Source organism: Phoca vitulina, unplaced genomic scaffold (genome assembly GCF_004348235.1).
Source record: "Phoca vitulina isolate PV1807 unplaced genomic scaffold, GSC_HSeal_1.0 scaffold11, whole genome shotgun sequence".
NCBI lineage: Eukaryota > Metazoa > Chordata > Mammalia > Carnivora > Phocidae > Phoca > Phoca vitulina.
In genome coordinates this window covers 7,071,660-7,096,203 of record NW_022589714.1, presented here as the reverse complement: position 1 = coordinate 7,096,203, position 24,544 = coordinate 7,071,660, and the positions used below count along the sequence as shown (strand labels likewise).

The 24,544-nt window shown below is 42.6% G+C and overlaps 1 protein-coding gene across 2 annotated transcripts in view; it reads left to right on the top strand.

Annotated features, from left to right (window-relative positions):
- The window catches only part of MRAP2 (melanocortin 2 receptor accessory protein 2), an 85,130-nt gene that overhangs the window by 37,933 nt on the left and 22,653 nt on the right, over positions 1-24,544 (top strand). For both annotated transcript variants that reach the window (XM_032409342.1, XM_032409341.1), the window contains exon 2: positions 19,444-19,577. In XM_032409342.1, coding sequence (XP_032265233.1) covers positions 19,451-19,577 — 127 coding nt within the window. In that variant the 5' untranslated portion in view covers positions 19,444-19,450. The remainder of the gene's footprint in view (positions 1-19,443; positions 19,578-24,544) is intronic.

Sequence of the window (24,544 nt, the reverse complement as noted above, 5' to 3'; positions counted from 1 at the left end):
TAGTGAGTTGCGCCAGCATTTTTTAAAACACCAAATTAAATAGAAGGGAAGAGAAAACATCAGAGTGCATTGTATATGTAAGGGAGAGTACTGTTTTGTGAAATACAAGTGTGTATTGTTCTGTGTTGTTTATCCTGCTGCCTCTGTGGGGGTGTACTCACCTCTCCCTGGCTGCCCCCATTGATCCTTCTAGGCTCACCCCACTCTGCTCATGGTGGGGGTCACCTTTTACTGTGCAAATTATATCATCTGTGCATTCTAGAAAATGTAGCCTTCCTCCACCCTATTTCTCTAGGCCTGATACTTTGCCAATGAGAATTCCTCTGAATCCCTTATTTTTGACCTTTTATTTATTTTTTTAAAGTTTTTATTTTAATTCCAGTTAGTTAGCATACAGTGTAATATTAGTTTCAAGTGTGTAATATAGTGATTCTGCAATTCCATACATCACCTGGTGCTCATCACAAGTGCCCTCCTTAATCCCCATCACCTATTTCATCCATCCCCCCCACCCCCTCCCCTCTGGTAACCATCTGTTCTCTATAGCTAAGAGTCTGTTTCTCGGTTTGCCTCTCCCCCTGCCCTTTGCTCATTTGTTTTGTTTCTTAAATTCCACATATGAGTGAAAGCATATGGTATTTGTCTTTCTCTGCCTGACTTATTTCGCTTAGCATAATACTCTGTCTAGTTCCATCCATGTCATTGCAAATGGCAAGATTTCATTCTTTTTTTTTTTTTTTTTAAGATTTTTATTTATTTGGAAGAGAGAGAGAAAGGACAAGCAGGGAGAGGGGCAGAGGGAGAAGTAGGCTCCAGCTGAGCAGGGAACCTGACTCAGGACCAGAACCCAGGACCCTGGGATCATGACCTGAGCTGAAGGCAGACACTTAACCAACTGAGACACCCAGGTGCCCCAAGATTTCATCCTTTTTTATAGATGAGTAATATTCCATTGTATATATACACCACTTCTTCTCTATCCATTCGTCAGTTGGTGGACATTTGGGCTCTTTCCATTGTTGATAATGCTGCTATAAATATTGGGGTGCATGTAACCCTTTGAATTATTGTTTTTGTATTCTTTGGGTATTTAGCGTGATTACTAGATTGTAGTAGATTATATTTTTAACTTTTTGAGGAACCTCCATACTGTTTTCCAGAGTGGCTGCACCAGTTTGCATTCCCACAAATAGTCCAAGAGGGTTCCCTTTTCTCCACATCCTCACCAACACCTATTTTGTTTCTTGTGTAGTTGATTTTAGCTGTTCTGACAGGTGTGAGGTGATATCTCATTGTTATTTTGATTTGCATTTCCCTGATGATGAGTGATGTTGAGCATCTCCTCATGTGTCTGTTCGCCATCTGTATGTCTTCTTTGGGAAAATGTCTGTTCATGTCTTCTGCCCATTTTTTAATTGGATTATTTGTTTTTTGGGTGTTGAGTTTTATAAGTTCTTCATATATTTTGGATACTAACCCTTTATCAGATATGTCATTTGCAAATATATTCTCCCATTCCATAGGCTGCCTTTTAGCTTTGTTGATTGTTTTCTTCACTGTGCAGAAGCTTTTTATTTTGATATAGCCCCAATAGTTTGTTTTTGCTTTTGTTTCTCTTGCCTCAGGAGACCTATCTAGAAAAGGTTGATTCAGCCGATGTCAGAGAAATGACTGCCTGTGCTACCTTCAAGGATTTTTATGGTTTCAGGTCTCACATTTAGGTCTCTAATCCATTTTGAGTTTATTTTTGTGTGTGGTGAAAGTGAATGGTCCAGTTTCATTCTTCTGCATGTAGTTGTCCAGTTTTCCCAGCACCATTTGTTGAAGAGATTGTCTTTTTCTCATTGGATATTCTTTCCTGCGTTGTCGAAGATTAGTTGACCATAGAGCTGAGGGTTCATTTCTGGGTTCTCTATTCTGTTCTATTGATCTATTTGTCTGTTTTTGTGCCAGTACCATACTGTTTTGAATACTACAGCTTTGTAATATAGCTTGAAGTCCAGAACTGTGATGCCTCCAGCTTTGCATTTCTTTTTCAAGATTGCTTTGCTATTCGGGGTCTTTTGTGGTTCCATACAAATTTTAGGATTGTTTGTTCTAGATCTGAAAAATGCTGTTGGTATTTTGATAGGAATGTATAGATTGCTTTGGGCAGTAGGTTGCATAAAAACAATAATTGTTCTCTTTTCATTTCTTGGAGTCATTTTCAATCTCTTTCATCAGTGTTTCGTAGTTTTCAGAGTACAGATCTTTTACCTCTTTGGTTAGATTTATTCCCAGACCAAACCATTCCTGGCTATCTCTTCATTTTTGGTGCAGTTGTAAATGGGATTGTTTTCTTAATTTCTCCTTCTGCTGCTTCATTATTAGTGTATAGAAATGCAACAGATTTCTGTACGTTGATTTTGTATCGTGTGACTTCACTGAATTCATTTAACAGTTCTAGTAGTTTTTTGGTAGACTCTTTCAGGTTTTCTACATAGACTATCATGTCATCTGTGAAGAGTGAAAGTTTAACTTCTTCCTTGCCAATTAGGATGCCTTTTTATTTCTTTTTGTTGTCTGATTGCTATGGCCAGGACTTCCAGAACTATACTGAATAAAAGTGGTGAGAATGGACATCCCTGTTGTGTTCCTGATCATAGAAGAAAATCTCTCACTTTCCCCATTTAGGATGATATTAGCTGTGGGCTTTTCCATATATGGCCTTTATTATGTTTATTATGTTGACGTATGTTCTCTCTAAATCTACTTTGTTGATGGTTTTTATCAGGAATGAATGTTGTACTTTATCAAATGCTTTTTCTGCATCTGTTGAAATGATCACATGATTCTTATCCTTTCTTTTATTAATGTGATGTATCATGTTGATTTGTGTAAATTGAACGACCCTTGCAGCCCAGGAATAAATCCTACTTGATTGTGTTGAATGATTTTTTTATTGTATCATCAGATTTGGTCTGCTGAGTATTTTGTTGAGGATTTTTGCAACAATGTTCATCAGAGAAATTGGCCTGTAGTTCTTTTTTTGTGGTGTCTTTATCTGGTTTTGTTATCAGGGGAATGCTGGCCTCATAGAATGAATTGGAAGTTTTCCTTCCATTTCTATTTTCTGGAATAGTTTGAGAAGAATAGGTATTAACTCTTCTTTAAGTGTTTGATAGAATTCACCTGTGAAGCCATCTGGCTCTGGACTTTTGTGTGTTGGGAGTTTTTTGATTACTGATTCAATTTCTTTGCTGGTTATCAGTCTGTTCAAGTTTTCTATTTCTTCCTGTTTCAGTTTTGGTAGGCATATGTTTCTAGGAATTTGTCCATTTCTTCTAGGTGTCCAATTTGTTAGCATGTAGTTTTTCATAGTATTCTCTTATAATTGTTTGTATTTCTGTGGAGTTGGTTATTTCTCCTCTTATTTGTAATTTTATTTATTTGAGTCTTTTTCTTTTTTTCTTGAATAGTCTGGCTAGAGGTTTATCAATTTTGTTGATGTTTTTCAAAGAACCAGCTCCTGGTTTCATTGATCTGTTCTATTAGTCTTTTTAGTTTCTATATCATTTATTTCCGCTATAACCTTTATTATTTCCTTCTTTTTGCTGACTTTAGGCTTTGTTTTTTGTTCTTTTTCTAGCTCCTGTAGGTGTAAGATTCGATTTTTATTTGAGATTTTTCTTGCTTCATAAGGTAGGCCTGTTTTGCTATAAACTTCCCTCTTTGGACCGCTTTTGCTGCATCCCAAAGGTTTTGGACCATTGTGCTTTCATTTTCATTTGTTTCCATATAGTTTTTTTTATTTCTTCTTTTATTTCCTGGTTTGACCAACTCATTATTTAGTAACATGTTATTTAACCTCCATGTATTTGTGGTCTTTCCAGATATTTTTCTTGTGGTTGACTTCAAGTTTCATAATGTTGTGGTCAGCCTAATATGTGATCTCTTCTGGAGAATGTTTATTTTTGACCTTCTAATGTCTTCAGTGTGACAGTGACTTGGCTAGGTGCTTCCTAGTGTAGTCTCCTTTACTTCTCACAGCTAGGTGGCTGTTGCTATTTTACATTTTACAAACAGGGCTTCCCAAAGCTAGGGACATACAAATAATTCAGTCACTAGTCCCTGACTCCCATTATGGATGCTCCAAAGTGTGTCCTGCTTTTGCCAGAAGCATTTTACAAAGTCTCATTCTGTCCCTAAGGATAAAGTAGGGGAAGAGAGGATGTACAACAAGGCTCTGTCCCTGTCCCTGCACCTCTGGGTATTATTCATCAGGAGAAAGATAGAGGGGACATTTATCAGAGATGTGGCAACTATAAATCTAGGGGGATACTCCATGAGACACATTTTATATCTGGACAAGAGACAATAATACAGAAGGTTGAGCTCTCAGAAGGTTGAAGTTCTAGCCCTGCATTTAGGTTCACAGTCAATTTAAAAAGTAAAAGATGGAGTGGCCCCACTGGGCAGCAATTCACGTGAAAGAAAAGAATCCCAGGAATTTCAGTGCTGCACCCCCTCCACCCCTGCCAAGCTCTGAATGGACCATAATGTGAAGTAGCTTCTCAGTAGCAAACTTGGGTTGCACTGACAAGGACAGACCTTTTTTTAATAGACATTTGTATGGAGCTTATTATGTGCCAAGCACATTTATGAGTGTTTTGTAATTTTATCTCAATCCCTGTATCAACCCCATGAAGTAGGGAAAACAATTATCACCATTCTCATTTAACAGATAAAGAGGCTAAAGCACAGAAGGTTTAAGTAATTTGCCTAAGATTACATAGCCAGTAAGTAGTAGAGCGGGGAACCTGGGCCCTTAACACTACCATCTACCCCCAACCTACAGCGACTGGATCAAGGGAGCCCACAGTCCCTCCACATAGTGTCCCCTTCTGGTGGCCCCTTAATAGAGGACAGAAACTAACTTTGCAGCATCCAGAGGGGGGGAAGATGACTTGGATGATGAGGGTCTGAAGACTAGGCCATATGAGGAACAGTGAGTGTTTAACCTGCCAGAGAGGAGCCTTGGCCAGTTGTAAGGCCAGTCCTCAGATATCTGAGGAAGACGAGTAGGTATGTTCCCAGGATCAGATCAAGCCAATGTTGGGTGATCTCGTGTCAGAACTGGGACAGGATTCCCCACCAGTGAGGGAGTACTGACTTGTATGTCCCTAAATGCCCCTTTCAGTGTTCAAATTCCTCAACTTTATTAGATAGATAAGAGTAAAATGAACTTTAAAAATAACTGGAAATTAATAGTCTATCCTAAACATTGGTATGTGTGTGTATGTAAATAGGATACTGAATCAAAGTTTTGACTGAGCCACACATTCAAGTTATCTGAAATTCCAAAGGAAAGTGCTATACCACCAAGTAGAAATTTTAATGTAGCTATTTGAGAACTTTTCCATAAGTCACAAACCCCATTGGCTACTTCAAGAATATGAGGATTAAGAGAGGTGGTTGTGTTAAAGAAATTTATTTGGAAAGATCATTTCCTTCATCCCAAACCTAGTGAGGGGGCCTTTTGAGGAACCACTGGTTCACCTGTAAATGCGTTTCCTGCATTTGGCGCTCATGTGGTGGCCTGGGCAGTAGGATCACCTGCCTTCTCAGAGTTCGTTAGGGCAAAAGATGCTGGAGGATTTCCTGCGGGCCAGGTAGGACCATGTGGGAGAGAGGACTGGCCTGGAGCCACTGTAAATTCAGCCCAAGAGTGAGGGCACCCAGCAGCTAGAGTTTCCAGAAATCCAGAGGCTAAGGTAAAAGTGAGCAGTCAGCTGAAGGAAAATGAATATCACGAACGCACCCATAAACAGAGTGTGTGAAGACAGTTAATACAGTCCTGTCCTCCTACTTTGATCTTGTTGGGGTGAGAAACTGGCCGGCAGTTGCACATAAGGTAGAGAAAAAGAAAAGAGGTCAACCTTCCCCCAATCCCTGCAGGAGAGCAGCGTACAACAGGACGTCGCTGGCATAGGCCAGGACATTTAATGTTATAACCAGGATGGAGTTTCTTTTATTTCCAGACTGCACATTTGAATTCTTTTGGAACTTTGAAGTGGTTGCTTGAGCAGAAAAGTCATGGGATCTACCCAAGTGTTCGTCTGAGGACAGGGAGGATGAATCCACTGAATCCATATTTAAAGGGCAATGGAAGAGAAGAATAAAATTGGCATTTGATCAGGTCCCACAGTTGTGCCAGCTCAGAGTATGGATTATATATGCTTGGGTTGAAATAGTAAAGAGTAATGGTCTGTTTGCTTGCTGTTGCATGCACTTCAGACTTGGAGGTAGGAGCATTTAGAAAAGGAAAGAAAATGTTTACTTGCCCAGAGTGCAAGGGAGTCAGGCTTCAGAAGACTGGCTCATCAAATAAAAACACAATAAATACTTGAAAGAAAATACCCCATAATATCAGAGTTCTCAAGTGTCCATTAGTCTCTTGTTAATAGTTGAAGGCAACTTTTGCACGTGATCACCACATTCCCCCAAAGTCATGACTTATCTTCAGACATTCCATAGCAAACAGTCAGGAAAGAAATTGTTTTTCCTTAGGGACTTCAGGCCTATTGGACATGTTCAAGGTTTTATTATTTTGGGGACCAACTTTCAAACAGGATGGTCATGTTATTTTTGGCTTATCTCAGGGTGCAAAGTGACTTTTCTTCCTGACTGGAGAATAAGAAATGCTTAGTCCTATTAGAAAGAGAGTAAAGTATGCATTTTTGGCTTCTCCTTCCTTGCAAACGTGATTCTTCTATCCATTATGGTGTTGCCGAGATGTGAAGTAAAGAAAAGCAGAAGTTGAGCATCTTTTTATGAAACGCTAAAATTATGGATGTTAAAGTCTGGGTTGAATTGTTGCTTGTGTCTCTGTTACCAAGATCTATGGGATGTTCACCTGACTAGAGAACACTAGCAAATTTTATAACCCTTCAAGTGAAAATAATTTATAAGCTTCAAATAATTATTCTCTTCAAAGATGCCTTTGTTTTCCTCACGTCCTCGGTAACAGCAAAAACAACAATTAAAGGCAAAGGTGGGGCAAGCTGAAGGAGCTGCTTCCTACAGTTCACTCTACAGTTGCCTGGTTGATCAAGAAGGAAAACTTTGAGATAAGTGAGGATATGTGGGTGGATATGGCACCTGTCTTTCTATAAACCTTTGTGCAGATTTTCCCCCAAAATATAATTCTCTTGTGTGAATCAAAAAATAAAAAACAACAACAAAAAAGGAAAGAAACAGATGAGGATCTGGAGATCTGGAAACTGTATCATGTAAACCGACATATATTCCTACCAGTGCTCCTCTAAAATCTCCATTAATTTGCCTCAACAGGAGAGGATGGTTAACGTGTATTTCTGGGCACCTGAAGCAGAGGCCAAGGCTACCAGCAGCAAGTCTGTGTTTATCTTGAACATTCATTTGATATTTGCAGTTTACTCTATAACATATCTGTACTTGTTTAATATAAAAAAATCATCTTTCAAGTCTTCTTTTAAAACTGATGCTCCAGGAGGATGAGCCAGGTATGTCCCGAGACTTGGGGGGCTGACATCCCCAGCACCTAGGCAGGCAGAGTGGGGAACCGGCTTTCTGACCCTCCCTGTGGTGGGTTCCCTCTGGCTCTCTTCCGACGGGCCCCTCCCTGCAGATGAGGAGGCCCCGGGGAGCCTGGAGCCTGGCTGGCCTTGCTCTACCAGACTACGTTTGCTTATCATCAGGGGTTGTAGGAGGTTGGCAGTGGTAGGGCAGGAGGAGGGACTAGAAAAGACACACCCCTTAATTTCAGAATCCCAGCCTGAGGAGGATGAGACAATCACTAGAAAATTTAGCCTTCTGGTGGCTCTGTCTGGAGCCCTTACATAAACCTTGACTTTAGTTTACATTTCCTTTTCTGTGGAACAGAGATATTGAAATACCTGGTCCTTCTCCTTTTGGCTTGTGTTGTCAAAAAGAATGATTCAGCTTAGGGCTGCAAAGAACAGTATGTGCTGTTTGGAGACAGCATGAGCAATAAATACAAAGTTGGCTTGTTTGCCAGATCATCCTCAAAGTGATTTAAGATATGGCCAGTCTCACTCTCCTTAGCCCTATTATGCCAAGTGTTTCCCAAACTCTGCTAATTAAAATGGAAATGGTGCTTCTTTCCCTAGTACTGTTAAAATGGTAATTCACCTGGCTGTGATGTTTTATAGTAGCAGCTCTATAAATCAGCAGAAGAGTTCGGTGAGAGGCCAAGTCTGATCCTGAGGGAGTCTGATTTATACTCTCCTTACTAAAGTGAGAGATTCAGGTACTTCATGTGATGGGATTTGAAGGAAGGGACACAGTCGTCTTGGGCTTGGGCAGGACTCTGTGGGGGAAGTGGTGACTGAGCTCTATTCTCAAAGGTTGGCAGGCATCCTGAGTGGGGGTAGATGGCAGTCCAGGTTGGCAGGTGGAATAGAGTGGGCAAAGGCTCAGAGGACTGACTGTCTTTGAGCCCTCCCCAGCCTGGCTCCTTTGCTATAAGGATGAGCCTGTTCACCTGTTGTCTGCCTGTGTCATCAGGTTTTTGTGTTGCACCTTAACCTCTGTGCGTGTGTATTTGAAGGGGTGACATTCAGCAGAGGAGAGTTTAGTTTCAAAGACAAGCCCAGATTCTTTGAGGGCACAGGCCTTGACTTTTCAACGTCTACTACATCTTTCATAGTTGAGCTCATTGTGTTTAAAATACCCTCGTTGGGCTGAATTGACCCATACTAATTTTAGCATGTACAAAACTAGCGCTCTTTCTTCTTGAAAGACATGTTGATGGGAATGTCATAAATGTATTTGGTAAAGATGACATATAGTGGGATAGATTAATAACATTTTAAAAATGCTTTTCTTTCCAGAAATATATTTGTTGTTTAGTTACAGTAGAAGTGGTTAGTATAATGTAAGTCATTTTTAATGGACTTTCTAGGACAGTGTATTTAATTCATCTAAGCTGTATTAGTTCTCTAGGGCTGTCATACAGAAATACCAAAGACTGAGTGGCTTAAACGACAGAAATTTATTTTCTTACGGTTCTGGAGACTGGAAGTCCAAGATCAAGGGGTTAAGGTTGGTTTCCTCTGCGAACTAAGGGAAGGATCTGTTCCAGGCCTTTTTCCTTGGTTTGTAGGTGACCTTCCTCTTGCTGCCTCCTTCACATGGTTGTCCCTCTGTGCCCAGGTGGCCTTGGTGTCTCTCTGTGTCCTTCTCACTTCCTGTAAGAACACCAGTCAGACTGGATTAGGGCCCACCCTAATGGCTTCATTCGAACTTACTTTTTTAAAGACCCCGTCTTCAAATATAGCCACATTCTGAGGTATGCGGGGGTTAGGGCTACAACATACAAATTTTAGGGGGACGCAGTTCAGCCTGCGAGAGCACCATACCTGTATTGCATTGTATATATACACACTCATGTGCACACACACACAGTTTTTACAAATAGACACACATCATTGACTTTGTGATGCAGATGGAAAGCATCTTGGTAGTTAAGTTACAGAATCACAGGTTCTGTAGAAAAAAATCTCACCACGTTCCTTTCAGTCCTTTCCTTTGCTTTCAGAGAGAATGAAGATGTAAGCTGCTTCAGGCAGCTAGCATGTGAGCGCAGTGGACAGAGGCGGTGTGATGCACACCCGCATAAAACTATCTGCTTCCTATGAAAATGTTGGTCAGGCTGCCACCTTCCCTTTCTTGCAGAGGGCCACCTTTCCTATGAGATTATCTTTTCCTCACTTGGAAGGTGCTTCAAATGACTTTTCTTATAAGGATGCTAATTATTAATAATAGTTATTTTCAAAAAATGTCCTTATTTGGCAAAATAAAAATGTCGGCAGTCCCGTTTCCCAGGTCCACGAATTCTGGCTGGTCTCCAGTTAACATTCCCCAGAGACTAGAACTGACGTTAGGAGATTACATGCTTCCTCTTTGTGACTTTATTATTATTTTTTTTAAGATTTATTTATTTATTTGAGAGAGGGAGAGAGAGCATGTGCGTGAGCTGGGGGGAAAAGGCAGAGGCAGAGGGAGAGAATCCTCAAGCAGAGGCCTCGCTGAGTGCAGAGCCCATCAGGGGGCTTGAACTCACATTCCTGAGGTTAGGACCTGAGCAGAAATCAAGAGCCAGCAGCTTAACCGGCTGGGCCACCCAGGTGCCCTGTCCTCTTAGTGACTCTAAATGTAATCCACAAGAATGCTCTGGAAGCTTTGGAACCGTAACTGATACTGGACTTCTGCTGAAATGAGGTTGGCTAATGACAGGGACTATAGAAGGTGAAGCTGGTCACAAGGAGAGCTTGGGAAGCGGTCAGTGCATTTCTAGGACTGGTGGAGGTAAGAGGACCGCAGCTAGGGCAGCACCCGTATTCTCGCAGCTGCCCATGGCTCTTTGCGTCACGGAGAAGGAGGATTCCCCACGGCCTAGACAGAATGTTCCTTTTACATGGAAAGGAATCACCACAAAGCCTCTCAAAAGAGCAGAGCTGAATACAACTTGAAGGTTGGCCATAGAGGAAGGACCCCCCGGCCCCGGTGAGGGGGGCCTGGATGTCCCCAGGGGGGGGGTCTTTTGTTTTGGGGAGCTCTCAATTACACTTCCCTCAAGTACATTGGGTGGGAAGTGCTGATTTTTATTATTTTCTTATTAAGAAAGTTATTAGAACTTTAAAAAATTTTGGTAAAATGTATTTAACATAACATTCACATTGTTGTGCAACCATCACCACTACCTGTCTCCAGAACGTATTCATCATCCCAAGCTGAAACTCTGTATCCACCCAATAATAACTTCCCATTCCCGGCTTCTCCCAGCCCTCAGCAGCCACAATTCTGCTTTCTGTCTCCATGAATGTGAGTACTCTAGGTAGCTCATATAACGGCAGTCATGCAATATTTGCCTTGTGTCTCGGGCTTATTTCACGTAGCATCATGTTTTGAAGGTTCATCCATGCTGTAGCGTGTGTCGGAATTTCTTTTTAAGGCTGAATAATATTCCACTGCATGTCCCTACTATATTTTGTTTATCCACTCATCTGCCAATCTATATTTGGATGGCTTCCATCTTATGGCTATTGTGAATCATGTTGCTGTGGACCTTGGTGTACGAATATCTGTTGGAGTCTCGGCTTTCAATTCTTTGGGGAATATTCCCAGAGGCGAAATTGCTGGGCTATAAGGTGTTCCCTGGTGACATTTTCAGGGAGCTGCTGTATCACCTTTGGTAGCAGTTGCACCACCTTACCTTGCCACCAGCAACACACGAGGGTTCCAGTTTCTCTACATCCTAGCTAACACTTATGTTCTGGTTGGTTTTTTTTTTTTTTTTTTTTTTGATATAACAGCTATCCTAATGGGTGTGAAGTGATATCTCATGGTAAAGCACTGCTTTTTGATAGTTGGTTTTTTGATTTGACTCTAGTACTTTTAAACATACTTTTTGTGAAGGCTCCGGAATAGAGCAAAAATAAATGGAAGTATCGGGGACCCAGCAAACCTTACTGTAACAGAGTGGTCAGCTTGGGATTCCACTGATACGCTCAATATGCCTAGAATTCCTTGAAGTCCAGACCAAGGAAAGCAAGATGTAGAAAGAGGTGGGAGTTAAACTTAATGCATTTCTGGGGTGGGACCTCAACCCGCCACAGGAGTGGCCTCACTTTGGCTACAGTAGGACATCCGTGTTGGGATATAGGACAAGCAGTGTAGCATCCTGTGGTGGGGTGGAGGAGTAGAGCCCTGTTTTATTATATTACATAACTCCCTTGCCCTAATTCCACAGTCATCAGTAAATCTTTGGATCTTAAAGTTTGCTTCCCAAATCATGTGAAGCATGTGCTCTGGTCTCCTTGGCCATTTTATTCCTTATTGTAATTCACCAAACTGATGCTATGGTTATAAATCATTCTCCTACATTTGGTCAGTGTGACTCAGTTCATTACCTTTCTCGCCCTTGGAGAACTGTAAAAACCCAGCTTGCTAAATCTTCAGAGCTGGGGCTGACGTGCGGTTGCTGGGGACAGCGTGCCTGCCTTCCCCACGCCTACCTCCCATCCATGCCTCATCTCTCTTTTTGGAAAATCCTTTCCAGATGGAGGCTTCCCAGCTTCTTTCTGCGGTGTTATTTCCCCTCCGTGTGGGTATGATGTTCTTCTCCCTGTCCAATTGAAGTTTCTGTTAGAATGGGAGAACTCTGCTCTCAAGTTCAGGGTGGAGTAAGAGAATGAAAGAAGATAATTCGGGCACCTGGGTGGCTCGATCGTTAAGCTACTGCCTTCGGCTCAGGTCATGATCCTGGAGTCCCAGGATCAAGTCCCGCATTGGGCTCCCTGCTCAGCAGGGAGTCTGCTTCTCCCTCTGACCCTCCCGCCCCATGCTCTCTCTCTCTCTCATTCTCTCTCTCTCTCAAATAAATAAATAAAATCTTAAAAAAAAAAAAGAAAAAAGATAATTCTATGGCTTCTCCACAGAATGAGAAACTGAATCAACAAGTATTTATTGCCTTTCTGCTCTGAGCCAGCCCTTGTGTGAGTTGCTGGAAATACAGCGGTGAGCAAAGCAGAGGAGGCCCTGCCCTGTTGGTGCTTACAGACAAGACACCGGAGGGAGGAGAACGCCACTGGAGGACTGGTCCGTGTGGTCCTAGCATCGCCTGTACTACGGTGTGATGCAAAGATCTGTTGCCATCTCCAAAGACATCTCCGAAGGGCTCACAGATAGTCATTGTGTCCCAGCACCTAGTAGTCTGTGCAGTAACCATTTGCTGGACTGAACAGAGTCAGGAAATGCTAACTTTAAATTACTTTCTAGTCTGTTGACTACTCTGTGGCTGCCCAGGGCATAAGTGAAGGAGCTGGATTTAGGAGTCCAGACCACTGTCCTCTTTGAGGCGCCAGCAGGTGGAGGAAGGATGCCCACTTGTTAATTAAGCATCTCTCCATTTCAGATGTTGACTGAATATTTATCTGCACAAAATATGAAGTCCTGTTTCTGGCTTTGGAAGTTGTTCCTTTTTTGGCCTTGATTCTGATTTTAAGACCGGGGTAGTCTTCAGGCTTGGGAACACATGCTGTTCCCTGTTTTGCTCCTGGAAACAAGTTGCCACTGTGCAGCAAAGATGTGGGGATAGACAGGAAGACGATGCATCCAGAATTTCTCTGTTAGCTGTCAGTCGCCATATTTTTGAGGTCTGCTGGGTAACTGAGTACTTTCTTGGAAATACCCAGGAACAGCATAAAACTTGATAGTGTGAAGAAATGTGGGAATATGTCCATTTGAGAGGGGAAGAGGTGTGTGCGTGTGGTGTGTGTGTGTGTGTGTGTGTGTGTGTGTAATATCTCTAGGCTGAACTGAATGGCCAGAGGTGCAGACTTCAAAAGAAAGATGCACGCTCAAGTCAAAAGATAGTAGTTAGGAGGAGAAGACTTCAAAATCCCAGAAGTAACACGTCTTCAATTGGAAGAAATAAAAGTCCACACTCCATGAAAAAAATTGCTGACTTAAAATGGATTCACAGAAAAGGAATCTGCAAACTTGAAAATTAAAGAAATGAGTAGAAGTAGAAGGTAGTGGCTCACACAGAATCTATAAAAAGGAAAAGTACACTGGGGGAAAATGTCTGCCTTTTTTAAGCACTGCCATGGGAGGAGACCGCAGAGGCTCTGATTTTAGAAGGTAAAGCATACTTCCTTGCTAGGATGTGTTGCCTTATGGAAATGCTTTAGGAATACCCAGGGGCTCTGGTCTATCATGAGCCTGACTCATAGCTTGCAGACTCTCATCTGATCTCTGTGTGGTCCTACCCCACTGAGATGCAGGTAAGCTGAGTGCACCATTAGTCTTCACTTGGGGGCCTAGTCACATCTCTGTGCAATGAGGGGACTAAGCTTCTAAAGCTGCAATTCAGAACTTCTGACCTCGGGCTCCTCAGCTGCCAGAATGCAGCCTAGTCAGGCTTTACGTTTGGTTTCTCAAATGCCTTTGCTTGGAGAGAGAAAGGGTGATGGATTACGAGAGTGACTTCTCTGTGTTTTGCTGGGGACAGTTGTTCCTAGGAATAGAAGGAAGAAAGAGATGAGTACATGAGACCTAAAGAGACCTTTATGGCCCAGGCTGGAACAGAGGTTGACGTCCTGGCTGGCATGCCCACAATTGGAGTTTGGGCATTGAAGGGAAAGAAGATAGCATGCAACTGGGACTTTTGATCTCAAATCTGAATGGGTCATTCAGTCTTCCTCCACGCATACTGGTTACTGTGGGGCTTTGGATCCGTGACCTTGGCCAGCAGCTTCTCCGAGTGCCCTTCTTGCTGTGCTCTCAGCTGTGTATGTGTGTGTGTGTGTGTGTGTGCGCACGCACTCATTTTTTAGGGTGTATAGGCATCTTTTGGATCTCTCCTTAATGTTCTAGTTCTATGACTGAACTGGTGGTCACTGGGAAAACACATCTGCTGATGTTTATACCTTAGTATGGAAATCAAGGTCCAACTTCAAGGAAATAGCCCCCTTGGCACGTGTACCCATCATGGCCCTGCAAGGGTGGCTGCGAAGGGCCTTTACTCACTTATATTAGCCTCATGAAAAGCAACTTCTTCCAGAGGAAATGCATCCTAAGCAAGCTTCCTGGAGGAACAGCTGAAAGCACGCCTGCCAACGGCAACAATAACGAAAAATCACAACTGTACCTCAAAACCACACCTGAAAAGGAAGTTAACCTTCTCCATGTGCGCATGTGGTAGTTTAGGCCAAGGCCTAGGATTGGAGGAAGGAGGAAGATCTCAAACCCAAACTGAGAAAGCACGGTTAGCAGGCCGCAGACACCTCTCAAGGCTAATATAATGAAGAAATTGGGCAGAGAGATTTGGGGAGGGGTGCTGAGGAGCCCCAAAGGCACAGAAGGCAGCCGCTTGGCTGAGCGCCGCACTTCCAGTTCGCTGGCCTCAGGGGCTAGCAGCTGCCTGCTCCCAGCAAGCACCCCCGTGAGTGGGCTGCGGTGCCCACTGCCTCTCCCACCCCGGGAGGTGGGAGGTATGGCCCAGACAGCGCTTCCCCCTGTAGTGCAAATATCAGACTCTGGGGCCGGCTGCCCGGATGTGCTGGTATTTTCCAAACGGTCAATCAGTGCCGGCTTCTGTTTCTGCAAAACTCAGACAGGCAACTCGGGGCTTCAAAAAATGGACAGCGTACAAAATCCGGCCAGACGCCAGCCTTCTGTTTATTTCTTGTCCTTGTGTATTTGGTGGCCCAAGCTAATCAACTTGAGACTTGGATGAAAACTGTTGCCTCATGGGCTTTTTCAAGGGTGCTAGGTGACTGCTTGAGAGGGAAGGCCAGAGACGCTGGCCCCCCAATCTAATTGGGATTCAAGAACCTAGATGAAATAGCGAAAACAAAAGCCTCCCCCCACCCCCCGTCCCACCCCCTGTTATCTAAAAGCTACCAAAATGATGGCAGAAGTTGTCTAGCATTTCATTCTGCTTCCCTGGAGAACCGCTGATAGTCTGGCTCTGCTCTTCACTCCCTCTTGTCTCCAGGCCAGCACTTTGCTCCTCTCTTAAAGGACGGACTTTCCACTTTCAGGATCTCTGCACATGTGACTTGTATGACCCCTTGCTCCCTAGCCATCCCTAAATAGTTCATGTAGATGAACAGGAATGGTATAAGGGAGAGTAAAAGAAGCAATGAAAAAACACTTTCTCTGTGGTAGGTAAGGGGTTGAGATTTCTTTCTTTTTTTTTTTTTTTAAAGATTTTATTTATCTATTTGTCAGAGAGAGAGAGTGAGCACAAGCAGGGGGAGTGGCAGGCGGAGGGAGAAGCAGGGTCCCCGCAGAGCAGGGAGCCCAATGTAGGACTCGATCCCAGGACCCTGGGATCATGACCTGAGCCGAAGGCAGACGCTTAGCCGACTGAGCCACCCAGGTGTCCCAGGGGTTGAGATCTCTTGATGTCTGATGTTTTGTACAGACATAGTCTGTTTGCTAGCTCCTGGCCAGCCCTGTAAGGGTGGCCCTAATGCTTCCTTCTGACCCAAGAGAGTCGCAGGGAGACCTGCTGGGTGTGTGGGCCTGGGCAGCCACAGGTGGGGCTCACCGTTGGGTACCGATGTGGAGAACACCTTACACAGAGATTGGAAAACACTCCCATCTTTATTTCCTTCAGTGTTTTATGTCCTTTTTGCTATTTTTCTGTTGTCTATTTCGATACTAGATGAAGTCTAGGGCCTCCCTCTGCAGTGCTTATTGCACTGGCTGTAATACCTGATTTCCAATAAAAATGAGATGATCAAACCAGACTTCATATTATTTTCCTTAAAAAACAGGAGAGATTCTTACCATATTTTTGACTTGATGGAACAGCATGAATCCCATGATGCATATATTTCTCATTAAAACTTTTAAAGCATCTAAATGAATGCCCTCTGTGTTATTTTTTATTACAGTTTTATTCATTTGTCTAGGGCGCACAGATCAATGAACCCACATGGTGAGTTTGATAGGAATTGGCTGGCAGGAGAGTTGGTGATGCTTGAAGAAGAGGCCTAGGCTTTTCTATCCCAGACTAGCATTTCTTAGCTTATAATAATAGTGCTGGTTACTATGTATTGATCTTAACTGGGTCCCGGCTACCCATACTTCATGTAACATCACATTTAATCTTTACAGCAACTCCATGGAATAGGTACTGTTATCATCTTCATTTTCCTGATGGGAAAATTGAAGCTTAGATCTTCCCCGGCCCCCGCCCCCCGCCATTGCTCTAAAGGAGGGTTGGCAAACTTTTTCTATAAAATACCAGAAAGTAAATGTTTTAGGCTTTTGGGCCATACTATCTCTGTTGCCACTACCCAGCTCTGCTGTTGTAATGCTAGAGAAGCCATAAAAAAATACAAAAACAAACAGGGGTGGCTGTGTTCCAATAAAACCTTATTTATGGACTCCAATATTTGAATTTCGTATAATTTTATTATGTCACAAAATATTATTTAAAAAATTATTTTCCAGGAGCACCTGGGTGGCTCAGACAGTTAAGCATCCAACTCTTGATTTCAGCTCAGGTCATGATCTCAGGGTTGTGAGATTGAGCCCCGCGTCAGGCTCCATGCTGGGTGTGGTGCCTGCTTAAGATTCTCCCTCTTCGTCTGCCCCTCCCCCCTGCTCATGTGCACGCAGGCACGCTCTCTCTCTTCTCTCTCTCTCTCAAAAAAAAATTGTTTTCCAACCATGAAAAAATATAAAAACATTCTTCACTTGGAGGTTGTACAAAAACAGGTGGTAGTCCAGATTTGCCCACCCTAGTGTAGATAAGCATAAGCAGGAAAGGAGGAATGGGTTAGGATGGGCTGGTGGGAGGCATACTCTTGCCAGAGGGAAGAGCATGTGTGCAGGGAACACAGAGCAGGAAGTCTCCAAGGAACTGCAGGAAATGCAAGCATGGTTTGATAGGGTATGAGGCAAGATAAGAGGAGACACTAAGACCTAAGTCATGACCTTGTAGGACCTTTCAAAGATTTTGGACTTTGTCCTTAGAGCAATGGGAAGCCGTTAAAAATATTAAGCAAAGGAATGAAAAGGACATTTTTTTTTTTTTTTTAAATCACTGGCTGATAGGTGAAGAGTGGATTACAATTGGTCAGTAAGAGTAGAAGCAGAAAAACCAGTGAGGCAGCTTGAGAAGGGGGCCAGGTGGGTGATGATGGTGTCTACTAGTGACCGTAGCCAGAACCATTTCCTGGCAACATATCAAATGGACGTAGAGCAAATGTGAAGACCCTGGTCTTCCAGCTTCAAATCTAGTATCTTCCCTGCATGGTGTGAAATTCTTAAAATTCTCAAATGCACATTATGTTTGTCCGAATCTGCCATTTATCTCTGAACCCTACACCTGAAGAGCTACTCTTCTCTCACAGACACAATTCTTTCCTTCTGGAGGAAGTGCTCATAAACAAGCATAGTGTTTCTTAGGTTTGAGTTATTTTCATTTCCTGAGGAAATTTATCTCATCAAGGGAAATAATCTCTTATTCAAATAATAAAAAGACCAAAGATAATACTGTGGTAATGGTTTTATGTTGTTTTTGTGCTGGTGTTAGAAAAGCTACTGAATACTTCCTTGAAGGTCAGCTTTTCTTAAAATTTGTATAGCTTTCTTTTCCAAATCAGAAACGGTACATTCTCTTCTCCCTTTGAAGGAATGATTTGTCTGGCTGGGCACTCACAGTAACACTCCAGTTCTGATACTAGCCTCTATCTCTGGATCAGAGCACACTATCCTTTGAACAATATGATACTGAGGGGTTAGAGTCTGTTTCTGTGGGGTCCAGGACTGGGGATTAGGGAAGAAAGGAAAAGGGAAAGATGAGATTTATGCCTTGGGGCAGAGGGGTGATGGTGATGGTGATTTTGCCTCAACTTCTCTGGGGTTGGGCCCTAGAGGCAGCAGCGGGTGATGCTGACCCAAGGTGGGTAGAAGAAGGGGAATTTCAGAAAGTTCTTAGGGGTGGGACCCAGTGGTTGTGACTTCTCAGTGAATCTTGGTTTTGGCTGATCTTTCATTCAAATTTTTCCTTCTATTACTTCTATTTGTTACTTTGTATTCTTTCCCCAATATAAAGCCAGGTCTGTAGGGTCTGTACCTGTATCTCAAGCATCTTCTTCCATCTCATAATGTACAGTGTCTTGCACACAGTAGATGCTCAATATTGAATACTGGCTCTGTTGATTTGTCACCTTTGGCATCCATGCTGTGCAGCGCAACCTCTTGTTTCAAAGAAGTCAGAGTTTTTAAATCTAAAATCATCACAAAGAAGACACTCGAGACATCCTGAGAATAGGACAAATTTTAGGAGTAAGCAGTAGGCAAGATTCAGGCTTCCACTGAGGATCTTCTCCCATTATGGGGCTTTTGTTGACCTCTTTTCTCTTTGCCACCCCACTTCATTAGCCTTTGGATGCTTGTCTTTATTTTTGCACAGCAGGTGCTCCATATATGTATACTGTGCAAGTTCACTTCCGGTACTGATTTTATTTATTCTCTGTAGACTCTGCATATTCACACAGGTATAGGTGGTGGGGCTGAAGTTGTAAGCTCAGAGACTTTGATATACTCTCTCCCTTCTTCTCTTCCTTCATTTATCAGTTATTGAAAGTTGGTTATGTGCCAGGCACTGGGTTAAGTCCTGGGGGACAGCAACAAAAGAAGACATGGTGTCTGATTTTAAAAAACATTACAGTCTAGCAGAGAGATAAAAGGAAACAATGGCCACTTGGTGTGAAGTATAGGCAGCCATTGAGGACCTCACCCTGACCTAGTGGATGGGACCTCACTGATGCCTTTGCCTTCTGAACTTCTGAATGTGGTCAAGAGCAGGTAGAGTATCTGTGCAGTTGAGGATGAATTAACAGGCTCTACACTTGCCTTTCTCCGTTTGTGCAGGGTGAAGATGTCTGCCCAGAGATTAATCTCTAACAGAACGTCCCAGCAATCTGCACCTAATTCTGATTACACCTGGGAATATGAATATTATGAGATTGGACCAGTTTCCTTTGAAGGACTGAAGGCTCATAAATGTAAGTCTTATATAGTTCCCCATTGTAAACATAATGTATTTGTCTTAACCTGTGAAATCCCCAGTGATTAATTTTCCTGAACATTCTTTTTACACAACTCTGTTCTGTATCCCCCAAGTCCCAGAAAACACCCCCTTCCAAACATAGGCTGACTGCTCAGGGATGGTATTACATGAGTGACAAAGAACTTGAAAGATTCCCTTAGTGGGGGACCCTGAGTCAATGTCATTCTCAAACTGAGATTCTTTTTTTTTTTTTTTTTAAAGATTTTTTTTTTTTTTAAGATTTTATTTATTTGACAGAGAGAGAGAGAGACAGCGAGAGAGGGAACACAAGCAGGGGGAGTGGGAGAGGGAGAAGCAGGCTTCCCGCGGAGCAGGGAGCCCGATGCGGGGCTCGATCCCAGGACCCTGGGATCATGACCTGAGCCAAAGGCAGATGCTTAACGACGGAGCCACCCAGGCGCCCCAAACTGAGATTCTTTTTAAAGTATTAATCATTCCAGCTCTCCCAAACTGTGTGAACATTTGGACCATCAAAAATATGTACAAAAGGAAAGTCTGGAGCTATTATTTGAAGAACCTTCTTTTGTATCTCATGGTCAACTGCATCCTTTCAGCCCTGCTGGGTTTCTGGGGCTGTAGAGAGCAGTCTATCTGTGTGCATTCATAATGATGGACTGGAATAGCCTGCAACCATTCCTAATTCTGCATGGTAGGCATAAATTGTGCTTCATGTTATTGGAGTGATTAATAATCCAGCACAAAGCAAGGAAATACAATTCTGTGCAAGGTTACTGTCCAACTCGAGTCATAACTGCATGCTCCTGGTCAGCACGAAGCATCTGTCTTCCAGGAACTACTGCCCATTCCCAGGTCCTATTGTGGTTACCCAATAAATATCCCAGAGATGTTTGGTTGTTTCAGAATGAATATCCATAGCGTGATAAAAATGTTAGGTTCTTAACTGGTTCAGCTTTATGGGACACCTTAGGAACTAAAAGAAAGATTAGAAATGGAGATGCAAATATGGCAAAGGAAATGCCTTTGCTCTTTTAGTATTTCCTGGGTGCTGCCACTCTGATGTGTGTTGGTGTTCATGATCCCCCACATTCACCTGCTGCTCCCTTGTAAGGAAGGCTTTCTAAACTTTGTTCAGCTTTCTTGAGGTATAATTGACAAAATTGTAATATATTTAAAGGGTACAAAGTGATGATTTGATACACATATACATTGTGAACGGATTCCCTCCATCGAGTTAATCGACATACTCATCACTCAGATATTTCCCTTCATTTATTTATTTTTTGGTGAGAAGATTTAAGTTCTACTCCCACAGATTTCAGTTATATAATACATATTGTCAACTATACTGACCATGTTATATGTTAGATCCTCAGGCCTTATTCCTCTTATAACTGAAAGTTTGTACCTTTTACCAACTTCTCCGTTTTCCCCACCCCCAGTCCCTGGCAACCAATTTTCTACTCTCTGTTTCTATCAGTTTGACTTTTTTTTTGGTTCTTATTTCACATAGCATAATGCCCTCCAGGTTCGCCCATGTTGTCACAAATGACAAGATTTCCTTCTTTTTAAAGGCCAACTACTATTTTAGTGTGTCTGTGTGTGTGTGCATCTATGTAAGTGATGGACACTTAGGTGGTTTCCATGCCTTAGCTATTGTGAATAATGCTGCAGTGAATGTGGGAGTATAGATATCTCTTCAAGATAATGGTTTTGTTTCCTTTGGATATATATCCAGAAGTGAGAATGCTGGATCACAGGTAGTTCTATTTTTACTTTTTTGAGGAAACTCCATACTATTTATCATGGTGGCTGTACCAGTTTACATTTCTACCAGCAGTGCACCATGATTCCCTTTTTTCCACATCCTCACCACCATTTTTTATCTCTTGTCTTTCTTGATAATAGATGTCCAAACAGGGATGAGGTGGTATCTCGCTGAGGTTTTGATTTGCATTTCCCTGATGATTAGTGATGGTGAGCACCTTTTCATGTGCCTCTTGGCCATTTGGATGTCTTTGGGAAATATCTATTCAGGTCTTTTGCCCACTTTTTAATTGGGTTGCTTTTTGGTATTAAATTGTATGGATTCCTTATATATTTTAGATATTAACCTCTTCTCAGATATGTGCTTTGCAAATATTTTCTCCTTTTCCTTTTGTTGGTGCTTTCCTTTGCTCTGCAGAAGCTTTTTAGTTTGATGTAGTCCCACTTATTTATTTTGTTTCCGTTGCTTTTGGTATCAAATCCAAAAAATCATTGTGAAGACCGATGTCAAGAAGCTTGCCCTCTATGTTTATGACTATTATTTTGAACTCTCTGTCAGGTAAATTGCTTATATCTATTTCATTAAGATCTGGTTTTGGAGATTTATCTTGTTCTTTAGCTTGAAATATATTCCTCTATTTCTTCATTTCCCTTGACTCTCTGTGCTGGTTTCTGTGCATTAGAGAAAACAGCTACCTCTCCCAGTTTTGAGTGGTCTTGTGTAGGAGATCGACCTTGTCATTCAGCCTACCCTGGGCTCCTAGTTGCCTCTTGAACTTTTATGATTGTCAAAGCAAATTTCTTTGTTCTTAGTGGTTCCCAGTATTTGAGGGTGTGTCAAGACCTGCCTGTGTCCCCAAGGGGAAGATTGTGGTCGGCACCTACCTAGATGCAGCCTGATTAGAAGCCAGACCGTTAGGCAGCAGCTGGGGAAGTATGCAATTAAATCCCTGCCAGGGAGAAACTAGGAGATGGAAGTTTGGTAGGAGGGGCGCAGGGCTCCAAGAGCACCAGGCTCTGGGGGTCCTAAACAGACCAGGTTTGGCCACTTGCAGCTGACAAAATCCAAAGGCAGGGAGATGAGTGCTGGTGGAACAAGAAAGGAATTTATTTCAGTGAGGCCGACATTGGGGTAGTTGGCCCTAGTCTGACCCTAGAGGAGAAGAGATAATCATGGAGAAACAGGATCACACCAGTAAAAGCCATGCCGTCAGCTTTCTGCTCTGTTTCATTCCATTTATTAACAGTCAGGTTGAAGGGAAGTTATTTTATTATGACACATTCCATTTAGAATTCCCCTTGGCAATTTACTCTACCCCTTTACTATAATGATCTCTAAATTGTACAGTTCCTAGACAGGACAGAAGTGGCTGCTGGGCTCTGTTAGAAACACCTTTGGAAGGCTTCTCTTGGTTTCCTTAACCAACTGGCGTCATTGGAGTTTCACTCTCTATAAACCTTTATTTTGAATCCTTCTCAGGGAAGGGTGCTTTGGAGAGGGCCAGGGGCTCTGCTTTCCCTGTTTGACTGCCATGCCCATGTCCGTGAAACTTGGTATATAAATAAAACTGCAAGAGCGTTTGGATATTCCTGGGATGAGATGGGAATCTCTGATATTCCCCGAAAGGGGCTCTGGGTAAGAAAGTGCCCTAGGGTCAGGCCATGTGGCAGAGGCTGAGGTAGAGGAAAACTAATGGAAATAATTAGAGGAAGCAAAATTCCGTTTGAAGAGGAATGTGAATAAACAGAGCCACTTAAAGCATATTGTGATAGGAAATGTAGATGCCGTGTCTTTAAGGAAGCATTTGGAAATGCTGTTGGATCACTGGCATTCTCAAGTTCTAACCATAGCCCTGATCCTCCCTAGTCTGCTCCCCTGTGACTTCAAGGGAGGGCCATGACCTTCTCATGCCCCACATTATTGCTGCCTTTTGATCAGCTCCCTGGGGCACTAGAAAGGCAGAGAGAAGGAACTAGGCTGGGTTAAAGGCACCCCTCCTCCCTCCCTGCCCATCCTGAGCTAGAGAAGTGAGAGACTGATGGGGATCCAGCCATGTTTGCAGTATGAAAGCTGTCCTAATGCGAACACCTTCCAATGTGAATCAACATGACTAGATTAAATTCTCAACTGAGAACTTCAATATAATTCTTGCATATACTTTTAGAATTTGCTTTTGCTATGCAGCAGTTGATGAAGTACAGCATGCTGGACTGTCATCATCTGTACGGTGGGGCTTCACAGGCTGCGCTCCCCCAACTGAGATGTTATTACTGCATGTTGGTTGCATTTGTGTCCATGTGTTTCTTTGGTATTTGTCCTTTTGTCATTTTTAGGCTTCAGGGCAAAGTCTACAGTTTCTATTTTTTTGGCATTTTTAATCCAAGGAAAGATACGTTAGTTCTGTGTCCAGAGCACTGAATAAACATTGTTGAATAAAAATTAACTTCAGGGCAATCATATATGTAGAATGAAATATGAATTATTCAGAGTAAATTGCTAATCTGATTTCTTAACTTCAGAAAAAGGGCAATACATAATTTAATTAGAATAATGCTTTGCATTTAAACACATTTAATGTGTTTTTTTAAAACTTAATGTGTTTTTGTTTTTTTAAATTTCTAAGCATTCTCACTGTAATGTCATGTAGGTAAACTTAGAATAGATCAGAAAATATAAAATATTTTTAGCCATTCTGACTGGTGTGAGGTGGTATCTCATTGGCGAGGATGCGGAGAAAGGGGAACCCTCCTACACTGTTGGTGGGAATGCAAGCTGGTGCAGCCACTCTGGAAAACAGTATGGAGGTTCCTCAAAAAGTTGAAAATAGAGCTACCCTATGACCCAGCAATTGCACTACTGGGTATTTACCCAAAGGATACAAATATAGTGATCCGAAGGGGCAGCTGTACCCCAATGTTTATAGCAGCAATGTCCACAATCGCCAAAATATGGAAAGAGCCCAGATGTCCATTGACAGATGAATGAATAAAGAAGATGTGGGGACTGCTGAGCCCCCGTCCGTCCGCCGCCACCCACTCCAGACACAGAACATCCAGTCATGGATAAAAATGAGCTGGTGCAGAAGGCCAAACTGGCCGAGCAGGCTGAGCGATATGAAGACATGGCAGGCTGCATGAAGTCTGTAACTGAGCAAGGAGCTGAATTATCCAATGAGG